Source organism: Myotis davidii, unplaced genomic scaffold (assembly GCF_000327345.1).
Source record: "Myotis davidii unplaced genomic scaffold, ASM32734v1 scaffold456, whole genome shotgun sequence".
Classification (NCBI taxonomy): domain Eukaryota; kingdom Metazoa; phylum Chordata; class Mammalia; order Chiroptera; family Vespertilionidae; genus Myotis; species Myotis davidii.
Window position 1 is genome coordinate 1,224,948 of NW_006287375.1, and position 22,451 is coordinate 1,247,398.

At 38.5% G+C, this 22,451-nt stretch overlaps 1 protein-coding gene and 1 pseudogene across 1 annotated transcript in view; both read left to right on the top strand.

Annotated features, from left to right (window-relative positions):
• MEIKIN (meiotic kinetochore factor) overlaps nt 1–22,451 on the top strand; it is a 30,940-nt gene that overhangs the window by 2,719 nt on the left and 5,770 nt on the right. The window contains exons 4-9 of the mRNA XM_015560926.1: nt 1,128–1,188; nt 3,036–3,173; nt 9,811–9,930; nt 10,664–10,731; nt 18,142–18,222; nt 18,851–18,970. Of these exons, the coding sequence (XP_015416412.1) occupies nt 1,128–1,188; nt 3,036–3,173; nt 9,811–9,930; nt 10,664–10,731; nt 18,142–18,222; nt 18,851–18,970 (588 nt within the window). The remainder of the gene's footprint in view (nt 1–1,127; nt 1,189–3,035; nt 3,174–9,810; nt 9,931–10,663; nt 10,732–18,141; nt 18,223–18,850; nt 18,971–22,451) is intronic.
• On the top strand, nt 20,000–21,899 carry LOC102769290 (annotated as a pseudogene).

Here is a 22,451-nt window from a genome sequence, read left to right on the forward strand (position 1 = left end):
GCTGGCTGAAAGCAGGTATCTGGGGTTTGTTTAGCTTCTATAATTGAAGCATTGTTGCTTTCGGAGCTTAGAGCCGGGCTGTGGCAGGCGGGGAACCTTGGCTTCCTCTATCACTGGAGCAAGCAAACCTCCTGCTCGCTTCAGCTGCATGGCTGCCTGCCGCCATCTTTGTTGGCAGTTAATTTGCATATCTCGCTGATTAGCCAATGGGAAGCATAGCGGAGGTATGGTTAATTACCCTTTTTGTCTTTTATTAGATAGGATGGTGTGTGTGTGTGTGTGTATATGTATTTATTTATATGAAAGCCTACGTGACCATTTGACCATTAGCTATGACATGCACTGACCACCAGGAGGCAGACGCTCAATGCACAGGCATGGAAACATGGAACAAACTGATGAATCTCAGAGGGAATGGGGGAGGGCGGAGGGCAGGAAGAGATTAACCAAAGATCTTATATGCATACTAGAGACCCGGTGCACGGATTCGTGCACCAGTGGGGTCCCTCGGCCTGGCCTGCACGGATCAGGCCAAATTTGATAGATGAAAAGTGAAATATTGTTTCACTTTCCATTTCTTTGAATGCTAGTAAAGGTAAGAATTTTTTCTCTTATTTCATTGGCCATTTGTGTTTCTTTTTTGTGAAATAGTTGTTCATTATTTACTGAAGATAGTTATACTTTTACACACACATATATAACAAATATTTCCATATATTTTGGCCTTTAATTTTATTTCTGGTATTTTAGACTTAGCTGTCAATTTTTTGATCTATTTTGTTTCATATGTATAAGGAAAAAAGCCTTTCCTACTTAGGGGATCAGAAAGATATTCACCTTTATCTTCTGGTTTCTGGGCTATCCCATAGTAGTTAACTGACAGTTATTTTGTTGACTCCCTAGATATGTCTATAATGTATTTTAATATTTATTTTCAGATTTAATATTAAGTACCAAATTATATCTGATCAATAAGCTAAAAGGATCTATTATACATATGAAACTAATATATGAAGTTGATATTAGCTTTTCATTTTCAAAATGACCAAATCAGTGTGATACAATATTATAATATAAAAATACTCAGTCTCATAATTTGTGTTATCTTTAATTCTTATTTCACATAGGATTCAGTGACTGATGATCTCCAGATTAACAGTAGTTCATCAACTGGTGAACTAGTATCAGGTAAGACGGTCAGATGTGAACTCCCTCAGTTTTCTTTCTTATAAGCATATGCATCAATTTATATCTCTGTTGTCTTCCCATTTCAGTGAAAGAGGTGTTTTTCTCCTAGTCTAAGATGACTTTTTCAGCCAGGGCTCTGGCCCTCATCTTATAACAGACCAGTAAATTACAATTGTGATAAGTGCTACAAAAAAGGGATTGACTTTAGTGTAACTAATTGAGTTTTGGTTGGGAGATTAGGGAGGGCTTCCATGAGGGAATAGCAATTTAATTCATATCTGAAGAAGAGTAGAAATTATATATGCAAAGAGATGAATAGAAATTAACTGTGAAAAGAGTTCTATCACAATAATTTACTGGAAAATTCTTTATTCTAGTCCACTCTCACAAGGATGACTTTAAGACCTCTGAGTCTGGGAGATTCTGTGTTAAAATATTTTGCCCATTTTCTTACTAAGATTTTTCCCCCCTTATTATTGAGTTTTCAGAATTCTTTTACTTAACATTTATTTTTATTGATTTCAGGGAGAAGAAGGGAGAGGGAGAGAGAGAGAGAAACATCGTGATGACACAGAATCATTGACTGGCTGCCTCCTGCATGTACCCCACTGGGGATCAAGCCCAGCAACTGGGCATGTACCCTGACCGGGAATCAAACTGTGAGCTATTGGTTCATGGGTTGACCCTCAACCACTGAGCCACACCAGTTGGGCCAGTTCTTTATATTCTGAATTCATTGCATTTGCAAATCATTTCTCTTAATTTGTGACTTATTTTTCATATTAACAGTCTCTTTTGAAGAGAAAATTTTAAATTTGATGAAGTCTAGTTTATCATTTTATTGTTTTAATGACTCATCTTTTTGTTATATCAAAGATCAACCAAAGGACTTATATGCAAGCATATAGACCTAACCAATGGACACAGACAACAGGGGGGTGAAGGCATGAGTGGGGGGCACAGGGGGGAACATGGGGATAAGGACACATATATAACTAGTGGTCGGCAAACTCATTAGTCAACAGAGCCAAATATTAACAGTACTTCTTGAAAATAGACTCGCCCAGCTGAAAACCGACTTCTGCGCATGGACCACGAAGTTTCAATCACACTGTACGTTTGTGAGCTGCAGTTTGCCGACCACAGACTTAATCAATAAAAAAATAAAAAAGAAATCTAACCCAATATCATGAAGATTTTTTCTTTTTTGTTGTTTTTTGGGGGAAATATTGTAGTTTTAGGATTTATATTTAGATCTATGATACATTAATAGTTAATTTTTTATATGATTGAAGATATGAGTGCAAATTTTTTGTTTTGCTTTTGTATATGGGTATTCAGTTCTGGCATAATTTTTTTTAAAAGAATATTTTTTCTCCACTGAATTGCCTTTGTATCTTGGATAAAAATCAGTTGCTCATATATGTGTGAGTCTATTTCTGGGCTCTCTATTCAGTTCCTTTGACTTATTTGTCTACATTTAGGCACGTTATTTTCTGAATGGAATTACTAGAATCACCTTTTTTTCTCTTCAGCTAGTTAGTGGGTAACTTATATATAAAACTTAGATTTTTGAGTCAAGAATTATAACTGAACCAAAATAGGGAAGGAATAAGTTATAAAACTTTGAAATGGAAAAGGGTTATAATGCATTTTCTCTACATCAAAAACAATTATTTTCTAAGATAAAATGGTTTACCAATAGTATATTTTTTCATTTGTATGTAGAAGTAATTTTACTTTCTTAACATACAACTACAAGTACATTTCTACAAATTTGAATTCTTAATATTTTGAATCTGTTTACTATTTAAACATTTTGTCCTTTTTGATTGTTTATTCTACAGGACTAAGTTTGCAGCATGATATTTCTAGCTCTCTTCTAAGCTATTCAATCACAGATTCTTCTATAGAAGGCAAGAGTTTTGAAGAGAATTTAAGTAGCTTCCCATCACCTGAACTCTTCAGAGGATCAGATTATTTAGGTAAGAAAATAATCTCAATTTTAAGTTGCTCCATTATAGAAATTGTTCCTTTGTTCACAATCTTCCAATGAATAATGATCTTTTTGAGAAAGCATACTTCCCTTCCTCACCAAAACCTCCTTTTCACGCTTTGGCTTTGGAGTTGGCAATGTGACTTGCTTTGGCAATATGATATTAGTGAGTAAAACATATACAAATCTTTGAAATATGTTTAAATGGTCGGCTTGTCCTCTTACACATTTGCCATCAAGAGAAGAATATATCCTAATTAGCTCCGGTGGGACCCCTGAATAACCGGCACAGAGCAGAGTGGCCCAGGCAATCTGCAGAGTGCAGAGGGTTGCCCAATTGATCAGCACACCTGGAATCTAAAGCAGAGCTGCCTGAACCAACCAGTAGACATGGGAATAATAAATAAATGCATCATTGATATTTCTATCTCTCCCTTTCCCTCCCTCTCGAAATCAATAAAAATATATTAGAAAAAAAATAAATGAAACTATACATTCTAAATTGTGGGACCTGTTTACCAATGCCTGTTCTCATCCTACCCAACAGCTCATTTCTCTGCTCAGTTTCCAGAATACTAGTACCCAGACTTGAACCTTCCAGACAGGAGAATGGAAGGCACTTTCCTAAGAAATCTGAGCAACCCTAGAAAAACATATCTAAAGATAATGACTACAGTAGTACTTTGATGAAACTGACAAGAACACCCTACAGTGAAGCCAACCTTGTGGCAAGCTAGAATTAGGCCACAGAGAGTCCATTGAGGCTTTTTGTGTTCCCTCTTAAATGTTAGCAGAGAGTTAGGAATCACCAGACTTCTGAGGAGTCTCTAGCATAAAACATAGAGATAAAAACAAGGAAAATATGGGAGTGACATCAGAAAGCTGTTGAAATAGGAAGCCATGGACCCTCCTACCCACCAATTCAACAGCAATACATAAACTAATCCCATTTGTGAGGAATCTAGAAACTAGTTGAGGGGCTTCTTAACCTCAGAAAAGCATGAAACCAGCCACATCAAAGCCAGGAGAAAAATTCAAGACTTCCTCCCACCATAAACTGCACTTTCAGCACGGTGCCATATAATTGGCATGAAATCCCTACCTCCAAGATTCTCCCTGCAAGCAAAGGAAAGGACTGAACCATGCATCAAACATTCTAAATTTTTTTGGAGCTACCCAAAGGATTGGATACCGTCTTGCCTGTTCCAGAGTACTTATGGGACCTGACATACTCTAGAAGACTGATGGGTGATGAAAACAAAGATAGCAGCTTGGTCTAGCATGCAAGTTTTCATCTCACTTATCTAACAGAATTCAAAATAATCATCACTAAAGATGTTCAGTGAGCTCAGGAGAGCAATGCATGAAAGTAGTGAGAATTCCAAGAAAGGCATAGAAAACTTTTTAAGAATCAAACAGAAATCTTAGAGCTAAGGAATATAATAAATGAACTGAAAAATCTAATAAAAGGATTCAACAACCAACTAGATCAAGCAGAAGAAAGAATTAGTGAATTCAGAGTGAAGAGAAAAATCAAACAGGTCAAAATATTTATTCCAGAGAGAGGCTTATTCACAGAAACAATGGATACAAAATCCCAAATCTGGGAAAAGAAATGTGTATTCAATTCTAGGAAGCACAAAGGACCTCAAATAAGATGACCCAGAGAAATCTACACTAGGACACATAAATTGTCAAAGTCAAAGAGAATTTAAAAGCAGCAATAGAAAAGTGGCTTGATATGCCAATGGGAACCCCATGAGACCATAAATATATTTCTTAGCAGAAACCTTGCAGGCCAGAAGGTAGTGAAATGATACAGTCAAAGTAGGGAATGAAAAAACTGTCAGTAAGAATATTATAACTAGCAAAACTATCCTTAAAATCACAATGAAGTGATAAAGACCTTTCCAGACAAAAGCTGAAGGGGTTAATCATTTCTTGACATGCCTAATAAAACGTGCTGCAGGGAGCTTTTCACATTGAAACAAGATTCTAAACAGCAATATGAAAGCATAAAACACTAGTAAGTATGTAACAAATACAGAATAGTTAATACTGTAAGCGGTATGTAATTCTCTTAATTCTAGTATAAAAGTTAAAAGAAGGTATTTAATTATAACTATAAAAATATGTTAATACACAATGTAAAAAGATGTAAATTGTAACAGCAATAACTGTATGAGGGGAAAAGTAAAATGTAGAGTTTTTGTATATGATTGAAGTTTTTATTAGTTTTATATTAAAACTAAGTTTCGTGGTAACCACAAAGAAAATACCTATAGAAGATACACAAAAGAAAAATAGAAAGATGTCAAAGCATGTCAATATGTACATCAATAAAAAGTAAAGGATGGTGGCAAGACAGGAAAAAGGACAAAAGGACTACAAAAAAACAATTAACAAAATAGTAATAGTAAGTCCTTCGCTATCAATAATTGCTTTAAATGTAAGTGGATTAAACTCTCCAATCAAAAGATAGTGGCTGAGTGGATTTTAAAAGACTGACTCACTTTAGACTTAAGGACACACATGTTGAAAGTGAAGGGATACAAAAAGACATTCTATGTAAATGCTGACCAAAATAGAGCAAGAGTGGCTATACTTAGATAAAATAGAAATTAAGTCAAGACGTATCACAAAAGACAAAAAAAGGACATTATATCATGATAAAAGATTCAACTCACTAGGACCATATAACAATTTTAAATAAATATGCACCCAACATCAGAGTATCTAACATATAAAGTATACACTGACATAACTAAAAGCAAAAACAGGCAATAAAATAATACAATAGTAGGAGAATTCAGATACCTCACTTTCAAATAATGGACAGAATGTCTAGATAGAAAAATCAGAATTTCTTGATTTCAAAATATATTGCAAATTATGTTTTACAGTAACCATATGATACTGGCATAAAGAGACATGAACCAGGTAGCACAGAATAGGGAGCCCAGACAAATCCATGTGTATGCAGTCACCTAATCTTTGACAAGAATGCCAAAAATACATAATGGGGAAAAAGTAGTCTAACAAATGATGTTGGGAAACGATATCCACATACAAAAAGTGAAATTAGGCCCTAACCTTACACCATACACAAAAATCAACTAAAGATGGATTAAATATGTAAACATAAGATCAAAATCTATAAAACTAGAAGAAAACGGGACAACTTCATGACATTGGTTTTGGCAATGATTTGTTGGATATGACACCATAAACACAGGTAACAAAAGAAAAAATAGACAACTGGAACTACATACAAACAAACCAAAAAAGCTTTTGCACAGCAAAACAATGAACAGTGTAAAGGCAACCTACAAAATTGGAAAACATATTTGCAAACTTCATATATGTTAAGGGATTAGTATTCAAAAACATATTGCCCAGTCTCTGAAATCAATAAAAATATATTAAAAAAATATATTAAGAAATTCCTACAACTGGGGGGTAGGGAGGGGAACACAAATAACATGATTAAAAATGGGTAAAGGACTTGAATAGGTTTTTTTTTCCTCCAAAGAAGACACAACTAGCCAACAGATATATAAAAAGACATTCAACATCACTAATCAGGGAAATGCAAATCAAAACCACAATGAGATACTACCATATCTGTTGGAATGGTTATTTTAAAAAAGATGTGTTGGCAAGGATGTGGAGAAATCGGAACCCTTATACCCTTTTGATGGGAATGTAAAATGATACAACTGTTATGGAAAATAATATGGAAGTTCCTTAAAAGATTGAAAGTGGAACTACCATATGATCCAGTAATCCCACTTTTGGATATTTATTCAAAACTAGAGGCCTGGTGCTCTCTTGCAGTCGGGAGCCCTCGGGGGATGTCTGACTTACGGCTTAGGTCTGCTCTCCTTGGGAGCGGGCCTAAGCTGGCAATTGGACATCCTTAGCACTGCCGCAGAGGTGAGAGGCTCCTGCCACTGCCTCTGCATTCGCTACCCGTGAGCCCAGCTTCTGGCTGAGCAGTGCTCCCCCTGTGGGAGTGCACTGACCACCAAGGGGCAGCTCCTGTGTTGAGCGTCTGCCCCCTGGTTGTCAGTGCACATCATAGTGACCAGTTGGCCCGTCTTTTGGTTGTTCGGTCGCTTAGGCGCTTATATATATATATAGGTAACCAAGAGTGGAAGTAACTTAAATGTCTATGGGTGGATGAATGCATAAAGAAAATAGAGTTTATACATTTAATGGAATATTAGCCTTAATGCCTGTCCAGTGTGGCTCAGCAGTTGAGCATTTGGCCTATGAACCAGGAGGTCATGGTTCAATTCCTTGTCAGGGCACATGCCTGGGTTATGGGCCCCACCCCCAAAAGGGGGCATGCAGAAGGTAGCCGATCAATGATTCTCATCATTGATGTTTCTATCCTTTTCTCCCTCTCCCTTCCTCTCTGAAATCAATAAAAATTTTTTTAAAGAATATTCTGGTTTAAAAGAGCCTACCACAACATGAAAAACACCAAGATAGAGCATTATGAACTTCAGAACATCAGAGAATGGAATAAATAAGATGGATTTATACGATTTTGTAGTTTTAGGTTAAATAGGTGAAAAATAGAGAAAACTAAGCAAACAAAAAGACTTCTATTAACATCAGGGAAAGCAAAAGGTAGTCATAGTATACCACAAGAATAAATAGCGTTTTTTATGTAGACGTTACCATAATGTCTACATTGAATGTTCATCTAATTAAATACGTGATATAGTAATATGAGGACAATGGGAAAGGTGGGAATAGGGATGTAAAAGAGAATAGCCTCATTTTTCTTTTTCTTTTTTTTTTTGCTGCAAAAAACTTTATTGTTTCATTTGGTTCAATGAATGGGAGAGGGCCTTAGGGTGGTTAAAAGAATGGCTAGTAGTTTGGGGAGAGGCTCAGGTAAAAGCCAGACACCAGGGGAATGCAGAGGGGCCCCTCATAAGCCTCTGGGCTCCAAAGGCTCCTAGTTGTGCTTAAGGGTGAGCCTTTTGAAGAGATACTACTCAGCCCAGTCTGGGGGCCGGCCAGCCTGCTAATGTTAGTTAGATGGTTCCCCTCTTCCTGATGAGTTTCACCTCCTCATCCAGGAAGTGGTTCTCCAGGAAGTCACAGAGAATGAGGGTCTGCACTGGTAGAACCCAGGGCAGACAGCTCCAAAAGGGCCTGTTTCAGATTCCTCTCCAAGGCCAGGGCAGCTTCCATGGCATCCTGAGTTTTGCCCCACTCATCTGGGGAAGGCTTCAGCACCTCCTAGAAGAGAATGTGGCCACTGTGCTTTTTTTGCAACTTTAAGAATTGGAACTCCCATTTGACCCAGTAATCACGCTTCTAAGACTATATCCCAAGAAACCAGAAACACCAATCAGAAAGGATATATGCACCCTTATATTCATCGCAGCACAATTCACCATAGCCAAGATTTGAAACAGCCTAAGTGCCCATCAGCAGATGAGTGAATTAGAAAACTGTGGTACATCTACACAATGGAATATTACGCCGCTATAAAAAAGAAGGGACTTTTACCATTTGCAAAATGGATGGAACTGGAGAGCATTATGATAAGCGAAATAAGCCAGTCAGAGAAAGATAAATATCACATGATCTCACACATATGTGGGGTATAATGATCAACACAAACTGATGAACAGAAATAGATCCAGAGACAAATGGCAGGGGAGTGAGGGGTGGGGGGGGGTGGTTAGAGATCAACCAAAGGACTTGTATGCATGCATATTAGCATAACCAATGGACACAGACGCTGTGGCGGTGGAGGAATGCCCTCAGGGGTGGATGTGGCTGGGAGGGTCAATGGGGGGAAAGGAGATATATGTAATACTTTAAACAATAATAAATAAATAAATAACAAGAAATGCTCAACGCCCTCAGGCTTCTTCACCAACTCGCAGAAGTGACCCACTCCCTCTAGAGCCACATTATCAGGTCAAAATAGAAGCCCAGGGAGAGGTAGGTGCAGGAGGCCCGCAGGTGCAGGTTGGCCAGGTGGTTGACCAGAGCCTCCACCTCGGTGGAATAATTCTGCTGAATTTGGGAGCTCATGGTTGTTCAGCAATGAGGAGTTAAGGTAGAAAAAAACAACCCGGTGTGTTGGCTGGTCTTAGATGTGGCTCTGAAGGTGGTGACTGGATAAGACATTAGAGAGTGGCCCAAGGCTGGAAGAAGGGGCATCTCTGGATCTGTTCTGTCCAAACACTGTTGAAGCAAGAGACACATCCAGGACTACAGAGGGCACTGCCAATAGCCTAAATTTCCCATAGTGGGAAGTCAATGGAAAGTTTAAAACTGACATCAAGTAATAACACTATGTTATTTAGTGATATGATAGTTAATGGGACATAGGTATAACATACATAAAATATGACAAGGAGCTCCCATGTGTGCTAACTGTCCCTTAGATCAATAATCTCCTTGGGGCAAAAGTCTAAAAGTGGGTTAGAGCATGGGAATAGGCCAAGGCTTGTCTTTTTTCTCTTTCTCATCCAAAATGTTAGTTATCAGAACTGTGCATGGGCTGGGGACCTAAGCTGAAATAGGAAAGGTAACCTGCCACTTGTGTGCTATTGTTCAAAGTTTTGTGCCATTTCTCCCTGCTTTGTTAGATTGGGAGTGTCCCAAGTTGGAAGAATACATGCAATGCAAGAATTCTACTCTTCTGGATACCAGTAAAGCAGTAGCAATAGAGAAGGCACCACAGTTTTCAAACCTCTCTGCAATTTTAGGTGAGTTTTTACATTCTTTTTTCTCATACCACAGGAGAAAACCTCAATACTTGATTAAGGTGGTATCTGTTGGTTTTCTCCATTATAACGTTACTAGTTTTTCTTTGTAGTTAACAAATATTTAGAAAAAGATAGTTTGAAATTATGAAAATCCTGTCTCCTCAAACTTTCATTCACTGATATTACCAGACATCAGAGGAAACTGACTGCAACAGTTATTTACATTTCAATAAGTAGAGAAAGTGTATGTAATTAAAATTCTTCATTAATTATCCTTCCATTTCCACTTTCCTGAGATTTTCAGGCTCTCTCTTTTTTTAAAATATATTTTTATTGATTCCAAAGAGGAAGGGAGAGGGAGAGTGAGAGAGAGAAACGTCAATGATCAGAGACAATCATGGATTGGTGCCTCTTGCACTCTCCCTACTGGGGATCGAGCTCACAATTCAGACATGTGCCCTCCACCAGAATCAAACCCAGGACCCTTCAGTCCCCAGGCCAATGCTCTATCCACTGAGTCAAACCAGCCAGGCCAGACTCTTTCTTTCTACTGCAACTTTTCCATCAGCATTTTATATAGAGTTTATTTACTTCTGTGAAATAAATATATATATTTTTTCTTCTAAAATTATTAGAAAGTCAGTTATTAGTGTTTTTCATATTTGAGTTTTCTGTACTTTTAGTGAATGATAAGTTAAATAATTAAAATTGTAAAGTATGTTTTTATTTGTAGATAATGCAGCTTGTGAAGTACTTGCTGAGAAAACTTACCCTTTAACACCTGAAAAAACAAAGAAAAAAGCAAGTATTGATGCAGAATAACTATATAAACTGTAAATTTTATTAACATAGGACATATTTTTAACCAACACTTTTATAGGAATAATTTTCAGCTATTTAAGTCAATAATTCAAAACACTTTTTGAGTTTAGCAATTATATTACATTATTGTTACATGAGTATATAACATATATAAGTTTAATGGAAGTTAATTAAAATTTATAATTTTTCCAACTTCATTTTGGATAATTGGATGTCTATTAATCATTAAATCAATAAGACATTTGCTATGTAGCCAGAGCAGTGCTTTAGGCTGAGGAATATGTGTGAATTCCTCTATTAGGCCTGGAATCTACAGGTCTTTGGACTTTATTTAGATAGCAGGAGCTACTGTCTACATGGCTACTCTATGCTAAGCTTTATTCTAAGCACTTTTCATTAATTATATCTCTATTTATGCATTCCTATCAGGTAAGCTTTTTGTTTGCTTGCTTTGTTTTTACCTTTTTATAGCTGAGAAAAATGAGGTTTACATGTTAACCAATATGTTTAAGAAGCTGTGGCAGGTCTTTCTGGATCTAAAACCTGTACTCTTTCCAATACACCATAATGTCATTGTATACAGTGACTAGGATATAGGGAGGACAAGAAATATGCATGAACTCAAGATAATTTTGCCTATAAAGTTCATGGATTGAATATAGAGGATGAAGGAGTGAGAGGCATCAACAAAGACTGTTAGATTTCTGTCTTAAGCAGCTTTGGTGGATAAAAGTGCTATTTAATGTGATAGGAAAGGCAGGAGGTCTGAGGACACACAAAGATGAAAATGTTGGAAGAGCCATTGGCTCTAAATGTGTAAGGCAGGAAAACAGCAGAGGAGTGTATAATATTATAAATACTATTAAGTTCATGGAAATGGATAAAATCACCTGAGAAAGAATATAGAGTTCATAAGAGAAAGGGGTCCAGGATCAATCCTTGGAAAAATCTACATTCAGGTAGAAAAGGAAGAGTGAACAGAGAGAAGGAGGAAAATACGCAGAATATGGTATCATAGAAGCCAAGAAAATAGTTTTTTCCTGAAAGTGGGAGTAGTCAACAATGTTAAATGCTACTTGGAGGTCCAGTTTTATAAAAATTTTTGAAAAGTTGGAAGACTTCTAATTTCCAGTCCAGGATGTAAATAATTTAGAAGTCACCACTCTGTCCTAACAACAAGTAAAAACCTGAACAAACTGAAAAATCAACAACTCATTTTTTGATCCATCAAATAAGGTCACAGGGCATACTTCTGCACCAAAACTTGGAAAGACAGACAGGTGGATACAGAGAATCACAACTTATTGGTGCAAAAACACATGAACAGAAACCTCCTTGAGAACCAGTGCTGGGGTAGGAAAAACAAAAACATGATTGATAAATTATTGGAAGTTCAGTGTGGACAACTCTGAAAATTGAAAACTTAACACATTGAGGGCCAGTAGTTTTATTGCTAGCTTTACCCAGTGGCCAGATAAATTTCTATTGAAGGAGGTCAAAAAACGTTTTACATAAACATTAAAGGCACACTTTAAAATTAAATACCCATTGCATTTTGAAGTTATTTATTACATATTCTTACAAGCTAATACATTTTTTAAAGTATGATACTTTGTAAAACACTGTAATATGAAGCGAGAATTCTCGTGATCCATCCACAATGTATTAAGGGGGCTGGGCCGGTGTGGGTCAGTGTTTGAGTGTCGACCTAGGAACCAAGAGGTTATGGTTCAATTCCCTGTCAGGGCACATGACCAGGTTGCAGGCTTGATCCCCTGTAGGGAGCATGCAGGAGGCACCAATCAGTGATGAATCAATGATATTTCTCTCTCATCAATGTATCTATCTCTATCCCTTTCCCTTCTCTCTCAAATCAATAAAAACATATTTTAAAAAACTTAAGGGGGAACCAGTAATCAGGTGCCCTTCACACTTTTGTGAGTTTTACCTCCCAGAGCTCAACAATGAGAGAGAAACATCAATGATGAGAGAGAATCATTGATTGGTTGTCTTCTGCATGTCTCCCACTGGGGATCGAGCCCACAACCTGGGTATGTGCCCTGACCGGGAATCTAATCATGATCTCCTGGTTCATAGGTCGACACTCAATCACTGAGCCATGCAGTTAGGCTATTCTGTTTTTCTTAACAGAGCCTGCCCTCAGGAGAAAGTACTTCACTAGAGCCTAAGTTGCTAGGGTATCATCAGAGCCCTTCTAGGAGAAGGAAAATAACCAGTTCTATCCTCCCAAGTTGGGGAAGGAAAATACTCAACTCTAGCTCCCTCTAGCCTTCCACAGTGGGAAAATGGAAATACATAACTTCAGTCTCCTCTAGCCATGCTGTCTCACATAAGGGGAGAAAAAACAGACACACTGGTGAAGTTCACAGTCAAGGGGCACAAGCTAGACAAAAAACTAAGACCTAATCGCAAAACTATAGATTGCTTCCTGGCCCCCCAAATCTTACACTACTAAAGGCCTATTCACCACAGTTCCTATTACCCAGTACATCATGTCCACTTTTTAGCAAATAATTACAAGGCATGCTAAAGGTAAACAAACAAACAAACATAAAACCCACACAGTTTGAAGAGACTGGACAACATCAGATCCAGAGTTATCAGGAGTGTTAGAATTATCAGAAAATAAATTTAAAATAAGTATGATTATTATACTAAGGGCATTGTGGAAAAAAGTAACCAACATCCAAGAACAGATAGATGGATAGTATGAGCAGAGAGACAGAAATTCTAGGAAAGAATAAAAAAAATAAATTATAGAGATCAAAAACAAAAAAGAAATTCTAGATATTAAAAACATTATAGCAGCAATGAAGAATGCCTTTGATGGACTCATTGATGGATTAAACACAGCTGAGGAAAGAATATTTGAGTTTTAGGAAAGAGAAAGGATAAGAAAATATTTATAAAGAGAATGGGATAAAAAAGTATTTATAATGATGGATGGTGGTAGAAAAGGAAGGAATATGACAGGAGAAGGATCGTGGATGATGATTATTGCATAATGAAGACATATTTAATGTTTTCTCTAAGACTTAGTTTTAAATATGGAGCAATAGATCTAATTATCATTTGTTTTCTTTTAACAACACTTTTTGGGAGATGTTGCCTTAAATGTGGTAGGGAAATTTTTTGAGCTGAGTATATTGAAAACCATTTTGTCTTGCAACATATTTTTTCCTTAAATATATTGTATAGAAAATCTTACTTAAAAAAAAATTTTTTTTATTGATTTCAGAAAAGAAGGGAGAGGGAGAGAGAGATAGAAACATCAATAATGTGAGAGAATCATTGATCAGCTGCCTCCTGCACGCCACTTACTTTGGGATGGAGTCCGCAAACCAGGCATGTGCCCTGCCTGGGAATCAAACCGTGACCTCCTGATTCATAGGTCAATGCTCAACCACTAAACCACACCAGCCAGGCTAGAAAATCTTAAATTTAAAAAAAGATTTTAAGTTTAAACTTTTTTCAAATTGAGAGGATATATAATAGGATAATATATATCTTAATTGTAACAATTATAACATATTCTAGAGGCCCGGTACACGAAATTTGTGCAGGGGCAGGGGGGTCCCTCAGTCTGGCCTGCACCCTCTCGCAATCTGGGACCCCTCGGGGATGTCTGGCAGTCCCGCTGTGGGATCAGGCCTAAACTGACAGTCGGACATCCCTCTCGCAATCCAGGACTGCTGGTTCCTAACCACTCTCCTGCCTTCCTGCCTGATCCCCCACAACCACTCACCAGCCTGCCTGATCACCCCTAACTGCTCTCCTGCCTGCCTGATTGCCCCTAACCACTGTGGCTTCATCCGGAAGGATGTCCAGAAGGCCATTTGGCTTTCCAGTCTAATTAGCATATTACACTTTTATTATTATAGCTTACAACAAAAATAAGACATCTGAGAAGTGCTACACATTTTTTTTTATAGCCTGTGGATGGTATTTCATGATTATGAATTTGTTTCAGCCTGGAAAAGATCCTGAGCCTAAAGACACAAATTTTCAAACAAAGTTAAGCTCTCTTCTAAAAATCAAGGTTCCATCATCTCAACAGAGGTCTGTTCTTGAAAGCAATGCAGGTGGTAAATCAGTTACCAGAGTTCTCCTGTCTCAGCCGCTGGAACCTGCATTGGTAAGCACTAGTCTTTTACTATTTCCTGAAAAAACTATGAAAAGAAAATGTACTTATTGGGATTTAGATATGCATAATTTCTTAACAAATCTAGGGGGAAATGCAGAGGTGCTATACTTACAGCTGTATACAGGTAAATGTTTTGTAATTGGACTGATAGTTGACAATTATGTCACTTGGTACAAAAATATTCAGACAGAATTAAGAGTTCATATGGTGTATTGGAGCAGGTAATACATGAGAAATGAAAGCAGCGAGGAAGCAGGATTGGGCAGGAGTAGCCTCAGTCTCTTTTTTTAATACCAGAATTTCATGGTTTTATTAACACAAATACAATGTGCACACAATCGGTCTATTCATTTTCTTCAATGCACAGCCTGGCATTAGATTGGTGACTCTGATGGCCAGCTGGGCTACTCTCCACAGTAGCTTTGCGGTTCTTAGAGTAGATGCTGTGAGCAGTCTCAGCACAGTGAGATTTGTTGCACATCAGCAACACTTCAAGCTCCTTGATGTGGTGGACCAGGAAGCTACTTGGCAGCCTGTACTTTGTTTTCTTGTTGCTCCCATAACCAAGGGCATCAAGATCGGGCCCTTGAATCTTCTCTGCACCCTATTGTCAATGCATCTAGTTTTCCATCAATTACACTTAATTTTGACATATTGGTATGACTGGTGCTAGATGAACTTCTTGGTCTTCTTTTTGGTGATCTTGGTTTTCACAAGGGCCTAAGGGCAGCCATGGTGCTGAGTAGGAAATGGCTGCCACCTCCGTAGGCAGTACCAAGGAAGAGAGCCTCAGTCTTCACTGTAGATCTGACAGAAGCTCTCCCAGTGGGGCGGTCTGGAGCAAAGATTGCCGTTATAGGAATCCTGTGTTGGGCTTTTGTGCTCAGACGTTGGCTGAGGTTTGTCTGAAAAGATAATGGCCTCAGCCCGAAAACTGAAGCAGATCCTAAATATGCTGTCGCTGGGGACTAAGAGCTAGCTGCACCCCTTGCAGTGGTCTAAGAGCTAGCTGCACCCCTTGCAGTGGCCTGAGAGCTAGCTGCACTTCTTGCAGTGGCCTGAGAGCTAGCTGCACTCCTTGCAGTGGACCAGCAGGTTCTTTGTTCAAGGTCTGAGCAGAGCACCTACATGGCTGCCACAGTAATAGTAATAACAGCTATCATTGAGTATCTCCTACTCTCCAAGCACCAGAGGTTCTCTATACATGTTTTATTTGTAACCTTTGCACAGTAGTCCCTAGTGGGTAGAATAATCATTATTGTTCAGATGAAAAAATTAAAAGATTATATAGCTAATAAATTAGAGAGCTGTCATATTCAGTGTACCAGGTAAATATGCTCATACATTTTTGTTCTTATTATTTTTTAACATTTATATACGTATATGTATATTATTTTTTTTATTAATTTCAAAGAGGAAGGGAGAGGGAGAGGAAGATCGAAACATGAATGATGAGAGAGAATCATTGATTGGCTGCCTCCTGTACGCCCCCCTACTGGGGATCAAGCCTGAAACCTGGGCATGTGCCCTGACCAGAAATCGAACCATGACTTCCTGGTTCATGGGTCAACATTCAATCACTGAACAACACCAGCTGGGCTTGTTCTTATTATTTTGATAAAAAAAAATTTCTAATGAACTATTCCAGATTATATCTTGAACAAACAACTATTTTCAGAGTGTTATTTTTTCCCCCGTGTTAGCCCTCTCTCAAGGATATTTTTTCCCATTGATTTTTAGAGAGAGTAGAAGGGAAGGGGGCAGGGGATAAGTGAGAGAGAAGCATCGATGTTAGAGAGACACATCGATTGATTGCCTCCTTCTCCCACCCTGACTGGGCCTGGGGATTAAACCTGCAACCCAGGTATATGCCCTTTACTGGAATCAAACCCAAAACCTTCCAATGCATGGGCCAACACTCTAACCACTGAGCCATGCTGGCAGTTTCAGAAATTTTTAATCCTGAAAGAAAGCAAAGAGGAAATAAAGGAAAAAAAATCTAATAAACTTTCCTATGCTGTTCAAGTTTTAACTCTGAGTTTGTGTTCCAGACTTGGCAGCATATAATAGACACCTATTTAGACATTTATCTGAGGGATATGGTTGTTTCATGGAATCTAAGAATTGAAAGACAGTTGATGGCTAGAAAGGAAACTTCCTATCTTCTCTCTTTTTGACTCTGTCACTGTTTCTTTGTCTTTGCTCTCCTGGTTTTGTCTCTCAGTCTCAAGCTCTGTCTCTCTTTCCTCCCAGGCCTGCTTTGATCTCTCTGTATGTGTTCTTTTCTGTCTCTGACTCTTTCTTTTACTATCAATCTCAGTTTTTCTGCTCAGTCTCTGTTCTCTGCCTTATCTGCCGTTCTTCTCCCGCCCTCTTTCCTCTTCATCTGCCTTTATTTTTCTTTCTCTCTGTCTTTTATCTCCCCATCCTATCTCTTCTTCTCTCCTCCCCACCTCCGAATTCCCCCCTTATTCCTTCCCTCCTCTTCCTCCTTCTCCTCCTCCTCCTCTCTTTTCTCTCTCTTTTTCTTTCCTTCCTCCCCTCTCTCTCTATCCTTCTAACAGTCCTTTCCTCTCTTTCTTAAACTCTTTAGCCTCTAATCCTGTTTCTTTCTCTTCTCTGTCTCTCACTCTTAATTTGTCTCTTTGCCTCTGCATCTTCAAGAAATAGAAAATGAAAAAAAAGAAATAGAAAATTAGTCTGTATTCTACTTTGTACTTTCTTTAACTTTGATGTTCCATAAATGAAAGTATCTATATGCATTCAAATGTGTGTATTTTAAATCAAGTGTCCTTGCTACACGTTTTAACAGCTTCAGAAATAATTTATAATCCCTTTCCATAAATTCCAGTATATAATAGGAATTAAAAAACTGCTATAAGTAAAATATCTTTCTTAGGAGTTAACAAAGATAATCAAAGCACCGTCTCATAATTGAAAACTTTAATTAGTTTTTCTTCCTAAATTAGTAGTGATTTCAGCCAAAGTATTCTCAAATAGTTGTTGCACCACATAAAGTTTTTTTGGGAGTTGTTTGACCTAGCTCAAGCCAGAAAATTCTTTAGTTACCTGTCTAATGGTTTAAAAATATAATTAGCAGATTAAATTTTTATTAGTATAATATATTATGATTTAGTATACTAATTTTAAATTGCATTTTTACAGTATTAAAGTAGTTTATTTCTTCCTGCTATTCAATCCCCTATTTCACAAAACATTGATAGAACACAAACCCCACTATTCTTGATAAGAAAAGCAGAGGCCTGTTAACAAGTACTCCGACTTCGCAAACAGCTGGTTTAGAGGTAAGTATTAGTATTTGCACATATAGAATCTATTTTCTTGCTCCCCTTTATTCTGTTTCTGTCACCCCAGGAGGATATTGCACACAGACAATAGTATTTTTATTTTGCCATTGCACAAGCATACTTTCACTGGAAGTATTCTATATATTGCTATACTTAAAGTAAAGAAGATTAGAATACTGTAGCACCAACCTGTCTTGATTTCTCTATCTGTCCTTTTCTGTCTCTGACTCTGTTTCTTTGACTGTCTATCTCAGTCTTTTGGCTCACAGAAAGGGTAGATAGATTTCAATTAATAGGTCCCTTATGAATATTGGATGAAGAATAAGAAAAAAAATCACACGATACTGAAGCTAATAAAATACCTATTTAAATAATAACTTGAAAGCTAAAGAGTATTATAATCTTCTTTATAAATTTATTTCTCCCCAGTTGAGCTTGCATCTTTTGGAGAACTATTTCCAAACTGTCAGCAGTTATATTAACTCAGATAAGATTGTTCATATGTCAAGTTCTATGTCACAAAGCTTCTAATGAAATAGTATATTTCAATTTCCCTTTAATTATTTAAAAATAACTGGTTTTGCAACATTTAACTTCTACAAAAGAGTAATATATCCTTTTATAGATTGATCTGTCCTCAGTACAAAAATCATCTTTGGACGAACTATTTCCAAATGTCAGCAACTGTGTTAATTCAGATGAAATTGTTCCTGTGTCAAGTTCCCAGGAAAATTCTTCAAATGAGGTAGTATTTCAATATTTCCTTCAAATACCAAAAGAAATACTTACTGTTATATTAGATACTTTGTTTATGAGACTTTAAAAAATCTGTAACTCAGTTAAGGTTAATATCAAGTACATGTGGAGTAAGTTCTCAGTTACAATTCCAAAGAAAGGATATTAGGCTGCCACAGCCAAACCATTTTGCGTCCTCAGGACCAAGGGGTATTAACCAGAAGAAACAATATTAATCTACTTTGATCCAAAACTCAGCTTTTGTCTTTACATATAAATTGTGGTCACCAACTTCATTATGTTATTTGAAAGTACTATGCTTTGTTAATTAATACATTAAAGTCATTTTTCTAAGAGCCATGGGGGTGCGGGTGGGAGTAGAGAGAGGGGATGAATAGAAAAAGAGAGAGGTGGAGAGAGAAAGAGCCAGAGAAAAGAGGAAGAGATACAGAGAGAAAAACAATAGGATGGGACAGAGGCAGAGAGAAAAAGAAATAAAGAGGGAAAACTTTAGGGTTGTGTAGTGGTTCAGTGTAGCCAGACCTCTCAGTCTCACCCTGGGGTGAGAGTGGGGATCCAGGTGATGAGGAGAAAACTAGAGATGAGTTTGTAAAGATAAACCAGGGCCAAGAGAGTAATGGATCTTATAATATATATTAAAATTTTTGGATTTTTTTTTCCTGAGGAGAGCCAATAAAGGATTATGAAAAGGAAATGATATCAAATGTTCTTGTATAAAGTTTATTCTGGATCCAGAGGCAGAAAACAGATTGTAAAAGGCTGAGACTAGAGGCAATTAGAGGGATAATAAAGAACAGAGCAGATATAAATGAAATAGAGATGCCCTGGGTGCTCTGTCAGAATGGGTGACATGCTGGGGGGATGCACTCTATGAAGGCTCTGCAGAATGCGCTGAGCAGGGGTCATCTGAGCCAGAGCCCCCTCCTTGGCAGGGCATCTGGCACCATCTCCGTGAGGCTGCAGCGCAGGGCAGGGAGACGATGCATAGCCACCAGCTGCAGCACCAGGATTAGTAAGATTTGCAGGACAGTGATTCATCAGAGAGTGGCATGCTGTCCAGCTTGGGTGATCTGCTCTTCTACACTGTTGCTGAAGGACAGGAGTGAATCCCTGTCCACAAGTTCACTACTGCACTGAAGGCTACTGGACTGCAGACATCAGATCCCTGGCTATGGGATTGCATGAGCCAGATGTGCCCCATGGTTCTAGAGTCCAACAGTGGTGGCCTCTTGGACCGAGATCTCTTCCAAAAGTGTGTGAGCAGCAACATTGTGCTCCTGACCCAGGCATTCTGAAAGAAGTTTGTCATTCCTGATTTTGAGGAGTTCAACTGCCATGTGGATCGCATCTTTGAGGATGCCAGAGAGTTCACTGGAGACAAAGTGGCAGCCTACATCCCTCAGCTGGCTAAGTCCATCCATACCTGTGGAACGTCTCCCTGTGTACTATGGATGGTCAGCGGCAGTGATTTGTCAGAGAGTGGCATCCGTGGGCCACACAAAGTTCCCCTTCTGCCTCCAGTCCTGTGTCAAGCCCCTCACCTATGCCATCTAGGCACTGACTATGTGCACCAGTTTGGGAGCAAGAAGCCCAGTGGCCTGCGCTACAACAAGCTCTCCCTCAATGAGGGAAGAATCTCCCCTAACCCCATGGCCAATACTGGAGCCATTGTCATAAGCTCCCTGATCAAGATGGACTGTAATAATGCAGAGAAGTTTGATTTTGTGTTGCAAGATCTGAACAAAATGGCTAGAAATGAATACGTGGGTTTCAGCAATGCCACATTCCAGTCAGAGAAGGAAATGGGATCAGAATTATGCCGTCGGCTATTATCTAAAGGAAAAGAAGTACTTTCCTAAGGGGGTAGACATGATAGCTGCCCTAGATCTCTACTTCCAGCTGTGCTCCGTGGAGGTAAGCTATGAAACAGGCAGTGTCATGGCAGCCACCCTGGCCAGTGGTTGGATCTGGCCCATCACAGGTGAGAGCATGCTGAGCGCTGAAGCAGTGTGCAACATCCTCAGCCTCCTGCACTCCTGCGGCATATATGACTTCTCAGGCCAGTTTTCCTTCTGCATGGGCCTGCCAGCCAAGTCAGCTGTGTCAAGAGCCATTCTCCTGATGGTATGCAATGTCATGGGAATGATGTGTCTCTCACCTCCACTGGACAAGCTGGGGAACAGCCATAGGGGCATCAGTTTCTGCCAGAAGTTGATGTCTCTCTTCAATTTCCACAACTATGACAACCTGAGGCACTGTGCGCGAAAGTTAGATCCGCGGCGTGTAAGGGGGAGAAGTTAGGGTAAGGAAGATCCCAGGTGGCGTCTAAGAATATTTCAGAATACCCTTGGCTAAACATCCAGGGAGGAGCGTCATGGGCTGGAGCTGGGCATGGGTGGGCTCAAAGTCACAATTAATCTCAAGTGGGTATGATCTGTTTTCCAGAACAAGACTGTGGTAAACCTGTTATTTGCTGCCTATAATGGGGATGTCTCAGCTTTTTGAAGTTTTGCCTGTCAGCCATGGACATGGAACAGAAAGGCTATGACTCCCGCATAGCCCTGCATATTGCTGCAGCTAAAGAACACGTTGAAGTTGTTAAATTTCTGATTGATGCTTGAAAAATGAATCCTTTTGTCAAGGACAGGTGGGGCAACATTCCCCTGGACGATGCTGTGCAGTTCAATCACCTGGAGGTAGTAAACTGCTTCAAGAGTACCAGGACTCCTACACACCATCTGAGAACCAGGCTGAAGTAGCAGCTGACGCTCTGTCTAAAGAGAACTTAGAGAGCATGCTGTGAGCATGGAGCACGCACGGTCCCTGCTCAAGAAAAAAGCACAATCTAATCACACATTTAAGCCATAACCGCCAAACACATGCTATGGAGGGCTGCACTGCTTCAGTACAGACCAAGACAAGCCAGCACTTTCTGTGAAAGTCAAAATACCCCATTTATTTTGGCAGGGTACAGACAGAGAGACACACACTTTGGTGAAGGGGCTTTAGCCACCATGCACGTGTATATATCCCCAGAGCTATGCACTGGTTTTTGTTGTCTGGAGAGATCTGCCTCCCTTGGCCAGGAAACAGAAAAGTATTTCTCTGTCTATAAAATAAACTTTAAGTTTATAAACTTTAATAAAAAGTAAATAAACTTTAATTATACAGATAAATAAATAAATAAATGAAATAGAGTAAAAAGGAAAAGGAAAGTATCAATGAAACTAAGAGCCACTTTTTGGAAGGATAAACAAAATATACAAACCTTGAGCAAGACTGAATAATAAATAGAAGACTCAAATAAATAAATTTGGAAATGAAAAAGGAGACATTACAACTGATACCACAGAAACACAAAGGATTATAAGAGACTATGAACAATTATACATCCAAAACTGGACAACCTAGAAGGAATGGATAAATTCTTAGAAACATATAGCCTACCAAGACTGAATCATGAGGAAATA